General features: G+C 37.9%; 1 protein-coding gene across 1 annotated transcript; it reads right to left on the bottom strand.

Annotated features, from left to right (window-relative positions):
- Positions 1 to 725: 725 nt before the first annotated feature.
- Positions 726 to 1,488, bottom strand: LOC138899262 (uncharacterized). The gene is made up of 3 exons (XM_070185406.1): positions 1,366 to 1,488; positions 934 to 1,314; positions 726 to 860 (listed from the first exon to the last, which is right to left on the bottom strand). The coding sequence occupies exons 1-3, from the start codon at positions 1,486 to 1,488 to the stop codon at positions 726 to 728; spliced, it is 639 nt and encodes a 212-aa protein (XP_070041507.1).
- Positions 1,489 to 14,147: the final 12,659 nt, after the last annotated feature.

The raw sequence follows: 14,147 nt of genomic DNA, 5'->3' as shown, positions 1-14,147 counted from the left end.
CTTTGTTCTTATACAGTGGAACCACCGTACTCCACCTCCACTCATTTGGCATCCTCTTCGCCTTAAAAATAATATTAAACAACCTAGTCAAACACTCCAAACCTGCTCTCCCCACACACTTCTAAATTTCCACCAGAATCTTATTTAGCCCGGTCGATCTTCCCCTACTCATATTACGCACAGCTCCCACGACCCCCTCAACCTCGATACTCCTACAGTACCTAAAGTCACGGTGACTTTCGTAATGCTCCAATTCGCCTAGCACAATATCCTGATCCTCTTCTTCATTCAGAAGTTTATGAAAGTAAGTTTGCCATCTCCTCTTAATTTGGGCATCTTCCATCAATACTCTACCATCTTCATCCTTGATGCATCTCACTTGGTCCAAATCCCGAGCCTTCCTCTCTCTCAACTTGGCCAGCCGAAATAACTTCTTCTCCCCGTCTTTTTCCCCCAGTTCCTCATACATGACCATAAGCCATAGTCTTAGCCTCCTTGACTGCCAGCTTAGCCTCCTTCCTAGCTACCTTATACTTGTCCATGCACACTCGCCTCTCCTCTTCACCTATGCTCCCCACTAACTTCAGGTATGCCGCCTTCTTCGCGTCCACTTTACCTTGGACCACTTCATTCCACCACCAGTCTCCTTTGTGCCCACCAGACATGCCTGTCGAGACCCCTAACACCTCTCTCATAGACTCCCTAATACAGTCTGTTGTCGCTGACTACATAGTGCTCGCCTCACCACTGCTCCTCCACGCTTCCATAGCCGATAACTGCCCCTCCAACTCTTGGGCTTTATCCTTAGTTAAGGCTCCCCACCTGATTCTCGGTCTTCCTCGAGCAGACCTTTTCCTCCTCTTAAACATAATACTAACGTCCATCACCAAGAGTCTATGCTGAGTCGCGAGTATCTATCTCACCCGAAATCACCTTACAATCCTTGCACAACCCTCTGTCACACCTCCTGAGGAGGAGATAGTCAATCTGAGTCTTCGCCACCGCATTTTGAAAAGTAACCAAATGCCCCTCCCTCTTCGAAAAGCTAGAGTTCGTAATCACCAACCCAAAAGCCTTAGCGAAGTCTAACATCGATGTACCTCCTCCGTTCCTCTCCCCAAAACTGAAGCCTCCATGCACCTCGCCATAACCACCTGTGGTCGACCCAATATGCCAATTGAAATCCCCTCTTATGAATAGCTTCTCAGCAGGCGGAACCTGATGCACAATCTTATCTAACTTCTCCCAGAAGCATCGTTTAACATCCTCATCTAGGCCTGCATGTGGCGCATAGGCGCTAACATTTAGGGTGCACTATCCAACCACCAACTTAATAATCATCAACCTATCATTCACTCGTCTAACCTCAACCACATACTCTCTAAGTTCCCTATCCACCAAGATGCCCACTCCATTCTTACCTTTCTGGACTCCTGAGTACCAAAGTTTATACCCTTCTGCGTCCTTTGCCCTCGACCCTACCCACATTGTATCCTGGACACACTATATTGACCCTTATCTTATGGAGGATATTCTCCAACTCTATAGACTTACCCATCAATGTACCTACGTTCCATGACCCAATTCTCAACCTACAGATACCCTTATTCCCTTTACCTCCCGCCCCACCCCCTAACCCTTGCCCTACCTCCCGCACCACCCATGTTCCCCCCGAGGACATGACCTCACTCAACCATCCCAGACCACAGCCACTATACCTACGACAGAGTAAGGAAATCACTATCACACACAAGGCAATAGACCAAACCAGAAGAAGACAAGTTACAACTACAGGCACACTAATACGGTGAATCAACTAATACGAACTAAGATTGCAGTAATTTAACTAACACAACAAAGGAAAACTGAAAACGGGAGGTACCAACTCCCGCTAGTAGAACCTTGGAATTGTCTTGGTATATACGACGATGTTGCGACAACCTAGCACGTTCATGTCCAACTCCCGCCGCCCCTTGCTGACACTTGCCCGGGTTGTTCTTCAATGTTTGCACACGTACGTCCCTTTCGCCTCTAATAGCCACATACCCTGACCTGAAATACACGCAAAATACTACGAAGCCGAAGAAAAGGGGAGGGGTTGTCACCGCTACCACTGGTGAGACCCCACCCGTAGCAAATGAGCGCAAAAAAGGATGAAATAAAACCTTAAGTTGATTTAAAAAAAATAGTTAATTCAAAATAATCACAAGAAAAATGACTAACCCGAAAGCTAAACAGAAAAAACCATTAGAAAACAGTTCATAGACTTTCAGTTGTTAAGAAAATACAAAACTAATAAGCCCAAAAGATGTACAATAAATGAACCCTGATATTCTAATTTGTATTAAATTTATCCTAAGCCCTAAGCTAGATCTATATTTACTCTATGTATGTTAAGAAGATATTTGGTCAGTACTATCAAGTACGTAAATCAGGTAAATCTACATGTAAGTAAATCACAGATCTTCTAAAACAAATTATTTCAAAATCTAACAAACTATTCAGCTCAGTAAATCAATAACAATAAATTTCCAAACTATATTGCACAAAACGGAGAAAATAAGATAAAACTTTCACAAGGAAATGCACCAAAAAGATGATTTTTCCCTGTAAGTTTTGGTAGAAAAATCAAAACTTGATGAATTTAAAACACTATAGGCAGCAACACGCAATTCAACAACCTCGAATAAAAGGCCAAATTGATTCAAGCAAAGGGACTGAAATTGAAACCCTGAGATTGCAAAGAGCAGCGAGCAGCAGTCGCTCTGGAGCTTAAAAAGACGATTAAATAAAGATAGGAGAGAAAGGAGATTAGGTTCTTACCTAGGCTCGCCCGCAGTTGGGTGCGGCGGTGAAGAGGTGATGACAAAGAAGATAAGGTGAGTTACCGTTAATTTGGAGAGAGAGAGAGAAAATAAACTCTTTATCCCATGAGCCAAACTATGGGTTAAGTGAGTAAAAATTACACTGGCGTCCTATTTGGTCGCCCCATTTAACCTGTACTCACTTTTCTTCTTCTTCTTCTTCTTCTTCTTCTTCTTCTTCTTCTTCTTATTATTATTATTATTATTATTATTATTATTATTATTATTATTATTATTATTATTATTATTACGGTGACAATAATTTTATATGGTGTTTGTGAATATATTATAAGGTATTTTATGATACTTTATAGTGGTGAGCTATTGTGGCGCTTTATCTTTTACTATTGCTTAGGGTTTCTTCTTCTTCTTCTTCTTCTTCTTCTTCTTCTTCTTCTTCTTCTTCTTCTTCTTCTTAATTACAATATGGGTTCGTCATATTTATTGTTGTTTTGACAAATTTGATGATTGAGGTTTGTTCCTGATGATATTTGGAGGTTATGTTTCAAATTTGAGCTCATTTGGAGTAGATTTAAGTATTAAATCTTATATTGGATTGTTAAAATTCGAACAACAAATTTCTGTTTCTGGGCAACTTTCACTTCATACCTATTTGGCCTTAAGTAGATGAAAACATTGGTTGCACTTCAGACCTTTTGGCCTTAAGTACATCTGAAGTGCAATTTTTCACTTCAGACTTATTGGCCTTAAGTGTAGGAAAACGTTTGTTGCACTTCACACCTTTTGGCCTTAAGTGCATTTGAAGTGCAATGTTTCACTTCAAACTTATTGGCCTTAAGTGCATGAAACCATTGGTTACACTTCAGACCTATTTGGCCTTAAATGCATCTGAAGTGTAATTTTTTACTTCAAACTTATTTGCCTTAAGTGCATGAAACCATTGGTTGCACTTCATACCTAGTTGGCCTTAAGTGCATCTAAAGTGTAAATTTTTTACTTCAGACTAATTTTTTTTTAATTTCAGACCCGATAAGTCTGAAATTGATCATAAAGTGAGTAGACTTGCAATTTTGTTATACAAAGTGGGTATAAGTTCAATTGTGACCCAAAATTCGGGTATAGATACAAAAGCCCCAAGAAAAATTGAACTACAAAGTTGAGTTTGGTCCAGCCTTACGTTGCAAAATACAGGAAAAAAATTAGAAATAGTCAGATTTATAATTGTTAATTGAAAAATAGTCATAATTTCAAAAGTAATCGAATTTTAGCCCTTTTTTCATGTAAAGATAAAATCTGAACAAAAACACCTTAAAAATCCGAAAAAATTCCAGCATAATATGTTGGAGTTTGAATTTTTTACATATGAGATTCCAGCATAATGTACTGGAATTTCATATTGTGCTGAAGTTCCAACTATGGGTGTTTAACAGGTGGGCTGGACACAAACAAAAAATAGCCCGTCCATTTAACGTTGCGGGCTGAGTTAGCGGGCTGTACTTTTTCGAATTTTTTTTGTCCGTCCGGGTTCGGACTTAGCGGGTTATTAGTGGGCTGTTAGCGGGCCGTGGATTTTTTTTTAAAAAGTAAATTTTATTTATCTTATTCAATGTTATTGATACTTAAGTGTTTGCAAACTTTTAAGGCTTAGAATTAACCTTTAAAGTTTTAAATTTGAAATTTGAAATTTATAATTTTAAAATTGAAATTTGAAAGTAAGTGTCTACAAAAAATTATTTAATAAGACCAATAGGCAATATATAAGGATCAAGCTCCGAAGACTTTCATTTGATATTTTTATTGAATAATATATAATACTTCAAATTAAGTTGCAAGTTCTTTTTTGATTTTTTATTTTTAAACTTGCAAATTAAAAGTTTACAACAATTATAAAAAACAGAAATAGTACATCACATGCTTTGCATCATTTTTGTAAGTTCATCCATGTCAACATGAGGTTCTTGATTTCCGGCATTGGTTGAATCAGCACTATAAACCATTATATCTTCAATTTCTTGGTCCTCCGCTTTATCTACCTCGTCACGCCCTTGATTTCGTCGTTATGATCTTATCCAATCTCTGAAGCACACTAGAATTTTCAAAGCGTTGCTACCCAATGAATGACAGGTATCTCCTAGTTGCTGCCTTGCTTGGCTAAATGCGCTCTCTGATGCGACTGTTGAAATCGGCACATTTAGCACGTCACGAGCCATGGCCGAAAGAACAGGAAATTTATTTGAGTTGCTCCTCCACTAACCCAGTGGTAGAAATTCTTTTGTGCGGGGCTCTGCTGACTTTTGCAAGTAGAATTGAAGTTCATCAATATTCTTGCTACTGATTTGTTGATGCTTCCCTAGTGTAGACCAAATCAAATAATTTTCAACACTATCATTATCATCCAAAGCACTGGTCCCAGATGTTGAAACTGAACTTGAAGGAGTATTTACATCTACAGCAAAAGAAGCATCAACAATATTAGCATAATAATTATATAATATTTCTAAATGTTTGTGTAGATCAGAAATACAAGTGTCAATATCAGGAGTTTCAGTTGGTCCATTAAAAAAAATTAAAAAAAAGGTTAAAAAACGGGCTGAATCAGACTGTAGCCCGTTAACAACCCGTTAACGGGTTAACGGGCTTAGCGAGTTCCGGTGCACCGGTATCAAAAAATTATTCGTTTGAAACCCGCTCCCCGCCCAACCTGTCCCAGCCCGCCCCCACGCTACAGTACCGGATTGAACCGGGCTGTAAACGGGTTAGCCTGGCCCGATTAACAGGTCTAGTTCCAATATAATATGCTGTAAGTTTACCGCAGGAGCTCCATAATCCAGCATATTATACTGAAACTTTTCATGTGTTGGAGTTCCAACATAATATGCTGGAAGTTTATATGGAGAAGCTCCATAATTCAACATATTATATTGGAACTTTCTGTGTTTCAGTAAAATAATGACTATTTTTCAACAATTTTACAAACGCAAGTTATTTTTCAATTATCAATTCAAAAACTGGCTAATCCATGCTATTTATATGTCGTTCTCATCTTGTGCACAAAGTTCAGTTCAAAAGAAAATTTGTCTGCAGTTGATTACTGTCATTAAAGAAACATTAACTACATTAATGAAGCTCGAGTCATTCACAAAATTACCTAGAGAAGCGCAATTATGGGGGGAACAAGAAGTAGACACAGAAACATATCAACATGGTAGAATTACACCTCAAAAGAGTTGTGCCAGACTCTATAAATACACTAAGTGTATGTTGGAAAAGCGACTGGCTAATTGAAATTGGTGTAATTAATAGAGTAATAATTATACAATCTAATAATTATACGGTTATGTAATTATGACGATCTATTTATTTGTTATAGTGTAATTACATTGTAATTACAAGTTTATTGTTTGGTTGCACAAGTATAATTACATAATTAGATTAAATTTTAAATAAAGTATTTATCAAAACTTAAAAGTTAATATGATAAATATATGCCTATAAACTTTTATAAGTACAAATGATATTATATTTGGTATTTAAGATGTATATTTTTTTCGTGAATATACATTAATTAGTAATCATATATTTATAACTAATGCAAGGTAATTCTGCGTACAATAAACCATTGTGGTTCGGTCATTCCCCGAATCCCGCGCATAGCGGGAGCTTAGTGCACCGGGCTACCCTTTTATTATAAAAATAAATTAATATTTATAAATATAATGTCATAACATTATTCAAATATTTGACAAGTAAATTCTATGCAATGTGAACAACATGCAATGTGAGCCAATACTACTAAAACTAGTAAATTGGAACCATAAATATAATACAGTTTCAAAATTCATAAAAAAAAATAGTCTAACATATGTCAAATTCCAACATAATAATAGTAAGTTCCACTACAACTAAACATTAAGAAACATAATAAGTTTATAACCACATTCAACAACGAAATTTCTCTTTAATTGCATGACTCATTATTTTTAATATTAGGAGGTGTGATTTCAAAAAATAGAATAATAAAATAAATAAAAAATAAAATATAAGTAATTACATGGAATCACAAGAAGTAAAGGTAGAGAAATAAAAGATAAATATTATACAAAAAAAATATTTTAAAATTTCAAAAGAAATTAAAAAGTATAAATAAATTTAAAAAATTAAAATAATAGAATTAAAAAGTTATAAAGAAAATAAATTAAAATAAAAACAAAAAGGAAAGAAACTAAAAAACAACCTTGTAATTACACAATGTAATTACCACCAATTCTCACCTCCCCCTTGAGAATTGGAGAGTGTAATTACACCCCTCCAATTACACCCAATTCCATGCTGATCAAGTAATTATTTGACTAAACAAACATGTCAAACTGTGTAATTACACCCAAATCCATCTCCAAGGCGGCTTTCCAAACATGCTCTAAATAGCAAAAACTACAAAATATTGTACCTCTAAATGTGAGTTCCTGCTAATTTCATTTTTTTTTTACAGTTTTCGTCAAATTAAAATATACCAAAAATAGCAGAATCTACAAAAAGAATTATACATCTAAATGTGAATTTCCGCTAAATCTACCTTTTATAAAGTTTCCGTCAAATGTAACAAAGTTCGTTTAACTTTTCACGAAGACCAGAAGTGTTAAATATTGGCAAACTTAAAGGACAAAAAGTTACTTAGATCATACTTAAGGGACTACTTTGAATCTATCCTTAAATAAGATACCACTTTTGTCATTTTCCCCCATTTAAAAAGTAGGAAAGTGAAGAGTTATTTTAACCTCCAGAATTTTGAAGAAAACTGGAAAAACTCTGCAATTGAACTACCAGTGTTTCTTAACCTCAAAATAGATAGCAACCCTTCAGTCAAATTCGGTTATTTAGAGTATACTAGTATTAGCACCCGCGCGGATGCGCAGACACTAATCATGTCAAATATTTAAATTATTTGGATTATATATACATAATCTTAAAATTTAAGCTTTCTCAGTAAATATAGATAATCATCGGATATTAATAATAAACACTACATGAAACAATTAACCATTTCTTCTATTTTTCTTTTTTGATACCATTCTCGCCGGTGTCATTGGATCGTAAAAATAGTCAGGAAGCAAAATAATAACTCATATTTATGGCAAAACAATCAAATATTGAGACTATGAATGACTCTTTTACTACTACTTAAACTCTTATTTTGTGTGTTGATATCTCTTAAAAAATATATTTTTTAAAAATTTCAGTTTCTAAAACTTTATTTTTCAATAATAATTATTTTATAATAATATAAGTGAAAATATTATCCTTAATTCAAAACTCATTTTAGTTGGCTATCTACAAATTAAAAAAATTCTTTAGCCAGTGAATTGTTTTTCCAGTATGACTCGTTTAAATATCCGAGTTATTTAAATTATATGTAAATAACCTTAAAATTTAAGCCTTCTAAATAATTATAGATAATCGTTAGATATTAATTAAGAAACACTACATGAACAAAAAACTAACATTTTCTTAAATCTCGTAGTGATAATTTTATTTTTGCACTATTCTCATTGGTGTCATTGGAACCTAAAAATAGCCACAAAGCGAAATAATACCTCATATTTATGGCAAAGTACAAAGGTTGACACAATATAAACGATTCTTTGGTTACAACATGACTCTTTTACTACGACTTGAACTCTTATGTGGTATGATATTATCTTTTAAAAAATATTTCTATTTTGAAATTTTAATTTCTAAAACTTTATATATATTTCAAAAATGATTATCTTTATAATGATGCAAGTGAAGATATTATCTGTGATGACCCAAAATATTATCTTTAAATTTAATAATTAATTATGTATTCTAAGATCTCGAAAAGTACTATTTATCATTCCTCGACTTGCGTGCGCAATCCGTAAAAATATTATGGAAAGTTTTTATGTGAAAAATAGATTTAAAATGTGGATTAGAGCTTTAAAACTCAATTGAGTTGACTTTGGTCAACATTTTGAGCAAACGGACTCGGATCAGTATTTTGACAGTTTTAGTAGGTCTGTATCGTGATTTGTGACTTGGGCGTATGCCCGAAATCAAATTCCGAGCTCCCTAGCCCGAGATATGGAATTTTGAAGAAAAAATAAAATGTTTAAGTTCAAATAGTGACCGGATATCTAATTATATGAAAATGACCCCAGAATAGAATTTTGATGATTCCAACAGCTCTGTATGGTGATTCTGGACTTAGAAGCGTGTTCAGAATTTTATTTGGAAGTCCGTAGTTAAATTAGGCTTGAAATGGCTAAAAATAAGAATTTAAGTTTCGAAGTTTGACCGATGAGTTGACTTTTGATACCGGAGTCGGAATCCAGTTCCGAAAATTTTTATAGCTCCGTTATATCATTTATGACTTGTGTGTAAAATTTGAGGTCAATCGGAGTTGATATGATAGGTTCCGACATCGAATGTAGAAGTTGAAAACTCTTAGTTTCATTAAGCTTGAATTGGGGTATGATTCATGGTTTTAGCATTTTTTGATGTGATTTAGAGGTTCAACTAAGTTCGTATGATGTTTTAGGACTTGTTGGTATATTTGGTTGAGGTCCTGAGGGCCTCGGGTGAATTTCGGATGGTTAACGGATCAAAAAATTGGACTTAAAAGTTGTTGCAGTGTTTCATCTTCTGTTGGATATTCTGTGTTGATATCGAGCCCAGGTATCGAGCCCAGGGTTGACGAGGCTCAAGCTCGAGCTTGAGATCGAAGCCACGATCGAAGGTCCAGCTCAAGGACATGATTGAAGGTAAGGCTCGAGGGCTAGGATCGAGACCCATGCTCGATGCCCTGATCGAAGGCCCATGCTCGATGCCCTGATCGAAGGCACATGCTCGATGCCCTGATCGAAGGCCCAACCTCGATGTCCTGATCGAAGGCCCAACCTCGATGCTCTAATCGAGGCCATGATCGAGGTCCAGGCTCGAGCCTGTGATCGAAGCCGCGATCGAGGACCAGTTCCGAAGGCTGCTGGGCAGTTTTATAAAAAGAGGGCATTCGTCCCATTCACCATTTTTGACGTACTTGAGCTTGAGCAGAGGCGACTTTTGGCAGATTTTTAAGGAAAAAATATTGGGGTAAGCGATTCTAACTCGGATTTTGGTCTACATATACAAGTATATCATTGTTTTCACCATAAATTAGTGTTTTGAGATTTAAATTTGGGAATTTTTCAGAAATCTCATAGAAACGAATTTTTGAGGTTTCGGTATCGATTCGGAGTCGGATTTGAGTAAAACTGGTATGGTTGGACTCGTAATTGAATGGGTTGTCGGATTTCATAACTTTCGCCGGATTTTGAGATGTGGGCTCCGCGGGCGAATTTTTAATTAATTTCGGGATCTTTTCTTAAAAATATAGTATTTTCTTATAGAATTGATTCCTATAATATTTAATGATTGTATCGAATTATTTTGGCTAGATTCGAGCCAGACGGAGTTGGATAATCATGAAAAAAGCCTTATAGTGAATTAAATTGGAGCAAGACGAGGTAAGTCTCTTGTCTAATCTTATGAGGAGAAAATTACCTCATAGGTAATTAAAATTAAATAATTATTGCTAATTGTGGGAGGCTACGTACGCACGAGGTGATGAGAGTCCGTGCGTAGCTACTATTAATGCTAAAGTCCGGGTAGTTTAAGACTCAAAGCATGAATTACTTGTGTGAATTGTATTCTTTATTAATTAAAATAATTGATGTATATATTGTGAATTGTCATGAAAAGTAGAAAAATATGAAATTTTCATATGCTTAATTTTTTTGTTTAAATCAATTAATTGTTAAAGAAAATTGTTCTCCTCCCAAATTTTATCTTATAATAAATATACTCTCCTTCCGGAGGCACATAAGAAAATGTCCTCCTTTCTTGTGGAGCGGGCCAAACGCCTCGACAGGATAGATGCATCTATGGATCGCGCTGCACGTCCTTCGGCAGTGTACACGACACTCTGGATCGGGTCGTACGTCCTCGGCAGAAATCGTGCTTAATAATAATAATTACACGATACTTTCATAATTTATTTCAGCTTGTGAAGCTAATTAATAAATTGAAAAATCCTTGGAATTTAATGAATTATTATTCTTGCTTGTTTAGGAATTAATTGTTACTCCTGTAAATGAGATTTAATTGATAAATTAGAATTTATTTGAATTGAAGGAATTTAATTAATATATTGAGAATTGTTACATTTGAAGGAATTTGATTATTTCTGCTGATTAAATAAATTATTGTAAATTCTGTAAATCATGCTGATTTAAATATCCTAGTTTTATTTCAGTTATTATTATTGACCCATAGTGAGTGTCAAAGTCGGTCATCTCGTCTCTACCACTTCGAGATTAGGCTTGATACTTACTGGGTACATGTTGTTTACGTACTCATACTACACTTGCTGCACTTTTTATGCAGGATTTGAGACAGGTACTAGTGGAGGACCTATCATCACATACCCACGTTATCCCGAGGCATAGTGGTGAGCTGTCTTTCTGAGCCGCTCTGCAGCTACCAGTGTCTCTTCTTATATTTATATTCTATCTATTTCATTTCAGTTAGTATTTGAAATTTTGTATAATCTACTAGATGCTCATGCACTTGTAACACCGGGTCTTGGCATACACATTGGTAGAAGTTGGTATTTTATTATTTTTTTGGAATAAAAGTTTAACCAATGTACGATTGACTTATTAGTTGGCTTGCCTAGCTGTAGTGTTGAGCGCCATCACGACCTATAGGTGAAATTGGGTCGTGACAACATGGTATCAGAGCACTAGGTTCACATAGGTCTCACAAGTTATGAGCAGACCTAATAGAGTCTTGCAGATCGGTACAGAGACGTCTGTACTTATCTTCGAGAGGCTATATGATGTTAGGAAATTACCGTTCTTCACATTCCATCGTGCAATTTATGTAGCACTAAATATCCTTCTCTTATTCTCTCACAGATGGTGAGAACACGCTCTAATGAGATTCCAGACCAGGCAAGAGCTACTCCCCCAGTTGCTAGAGGCCGAGGGAGGGCTCCAGCCCGTGGTAGAGGGCGAGGACGTCCCAGGACTATTCCGGTTATGCCGCCAGTGGATCCAGCAGAGAATCCCATTATTAAGGAGCAGGGTGAGGTGCCTGTGGCAGAGCCAGCTCCGATGGACTTCACATCTGCACCGGGATTTCAGGATGTCATGGGTCGTATGCTTCGATTCATGGACAATATGACTCAGGCCAGTTTATTTCCGGCAGACCCAGCCATATCTCAGGCGGGCGGGGGAGCACAGACCCCTACCGCGCAGGCTCATGGACAGGCAGCTGCTGTATATCAGACCCAGGGTGCACTACCCGTGGGTGGAGTCCAGCCAGTGACAGCAGCTACACCTGAGCCCAGGCCAGCTGTAGCCGCCGATCCTCAGAAACTATTGGACAGATGGACTAGACTATATCCTCCTGTCTTCGGGGGTGAGCGACATGAGGATCCACAGGATTTCATTGATCGTTGCAAGGATAGACTGTACAACATGAGGATATTGGAATCTCATGGGGTTGACTTCGCTACTTTTTAGCTAGAGGGTAGAGCCCGTAGATGGTGGCAGTCTTATGCTCTCTTGGCAGACCAGCAGATTCTCCTCCCATGACTTGGGACAGGTTCACCCGTATCTTCTTGGACAGGTATATTCCACCCTCCCAGAGGGAAGAGTTGCGGTTTTAGTTTGAGCAGCTCCAGCAGGGTCAGATGTCAGTGACTGATTATGAGGCGAGGTTTTCTGAATTATCTCGCCATGCACTAATGATACTCCCTACTGAGGCGGAGAGAGTGCGAAGGTTTGTTGCCGGTTTACATACTGGTATTCAGGCCACTATGGCTCGAGAGGTTGAGATGGGTACTTCTTATGAGCGAGTTATGGAGATAGCCCGGAGGATTGAGGGTGTACGTCAGCGGAGCCGAGAGCAGATTATGAGAGATAAGCGGTTCAGGTACTCTGGAGAGTTCAGAGGTGCTCCGTCCGGGGGCAGAGGTCAGTTCGTGAGGGGACAGTCCAGCAGACCCCATATCCGGCACCACCGCCTCCTCGGGGTGCTCCAGTACGACCTTATTTCAGTGCTATACCAGAGAGTTCTTATCGCCCACCAGCTATTCAGGGTTCTTTCCGTGGGTATTCAGGTCCCCAGGGCCAGACACTTAGTCAGCAGCCCATCGCACCGAAGAGTTGTTACGAGTGCGGGGATCTCAGTCACATGCGGAGGTTTTGCCCCAGGATTCGGGGTAGACTAGTACAGTAGGGTCAGCAGCCTATGCTTACCAGACCAGTTGCTCCACCAGTAGTCTGACCACCCAGAGGTAGAGGACAGGTGGGTAGGGGTCGTCCTAGAGGTGGAGGTCAGGCAGGCAGAGGCCAGACAGTTGGCGCTCCAGCTCGGTTCTATGCTTTTCCGGCTAGACCAAATGCAAAGGCCTCAGATGCCGTGATTACAGGTATTATTTTTGTTTGTGGTAAAGATGCCTCAGTATTATTTGATCCAGGATCTACGTATTCATATGTTTCGTCTCTATTTGCTCCATTCCTGGGTGTTTCTCGTGAGTCATTGAGTACTCATGTTTATGTGTCCACTCCTGTGGGCGATTCTGTTATTGTGAATCGGATCTACCGGTCCTGTATTATTACATTCTGTAGTTACGAAACTAGAGCAGATCTCCTCTTGCTTGAGATGACCGATTTTGAAATTATTCTGGGCATGGACTGGTTGTCTCCATATCATGCTACCTAGATTGTCATGCCAAGATTGTTACCTTGGCTATTCCAGCATTGCCTAAGCTGGAGTGGAAGGGTTCGCCTGTTAGTTCATTTAATCGAGTTATTTCTTTTATAAAGGCTTAACACATGGTTGAGAAGGGCTGTTTGGCTTATTTAGCCTATGTTCGGGATACTACTGCAGAGACTCCGGCTATTGATTCAGTGCCTGTAGTTCGGGAGTTCCCCGATGTATTTCCGTCAGAACTTCCAGGTATGCCACATGATCGTGATATTGATTTCTGTATTGACTTGGCTTCAGATACCCAGCCTATATCTATCTCACCGTATCGCATGGCTCCGAAAGAATTGAAAGAATTGAAAGAATAGCTTGAAGAGTTACTAGCCAAAGGGTTCGTCAGACCGAGTGTATCGCCTTGGGGTGCACCAGTATTATTTGTGAAAAAGAAGGATGGAACAATGCGGATGTGTATTGATTATCGCCAATTGAACAAAGTCACTATTAAGAACAAGTACCCGTTACCGCGTATTGATGATCTATTTGACCAGTTGC

This window comes from Nicotiana tomentosiformis, chromosome 9 (assembly GCF_000390325.3).
Source record: "Nicotiana tomentosiformis chromosome 9, ASM39032v3, whole genome shotgun sequence".
NCBI classification, from domain to species: Eukaryota; Viridiplantae; Streptophyta; class Magnoliopsida; order Solanales; family Solanaceae; genus Nicotiana; species Nicotiana tomentosiformis.
Note: the sequence above shows the minus strand (reverse complement) of the source record. Positions and strands in the feature narration are given on the sequence as shown.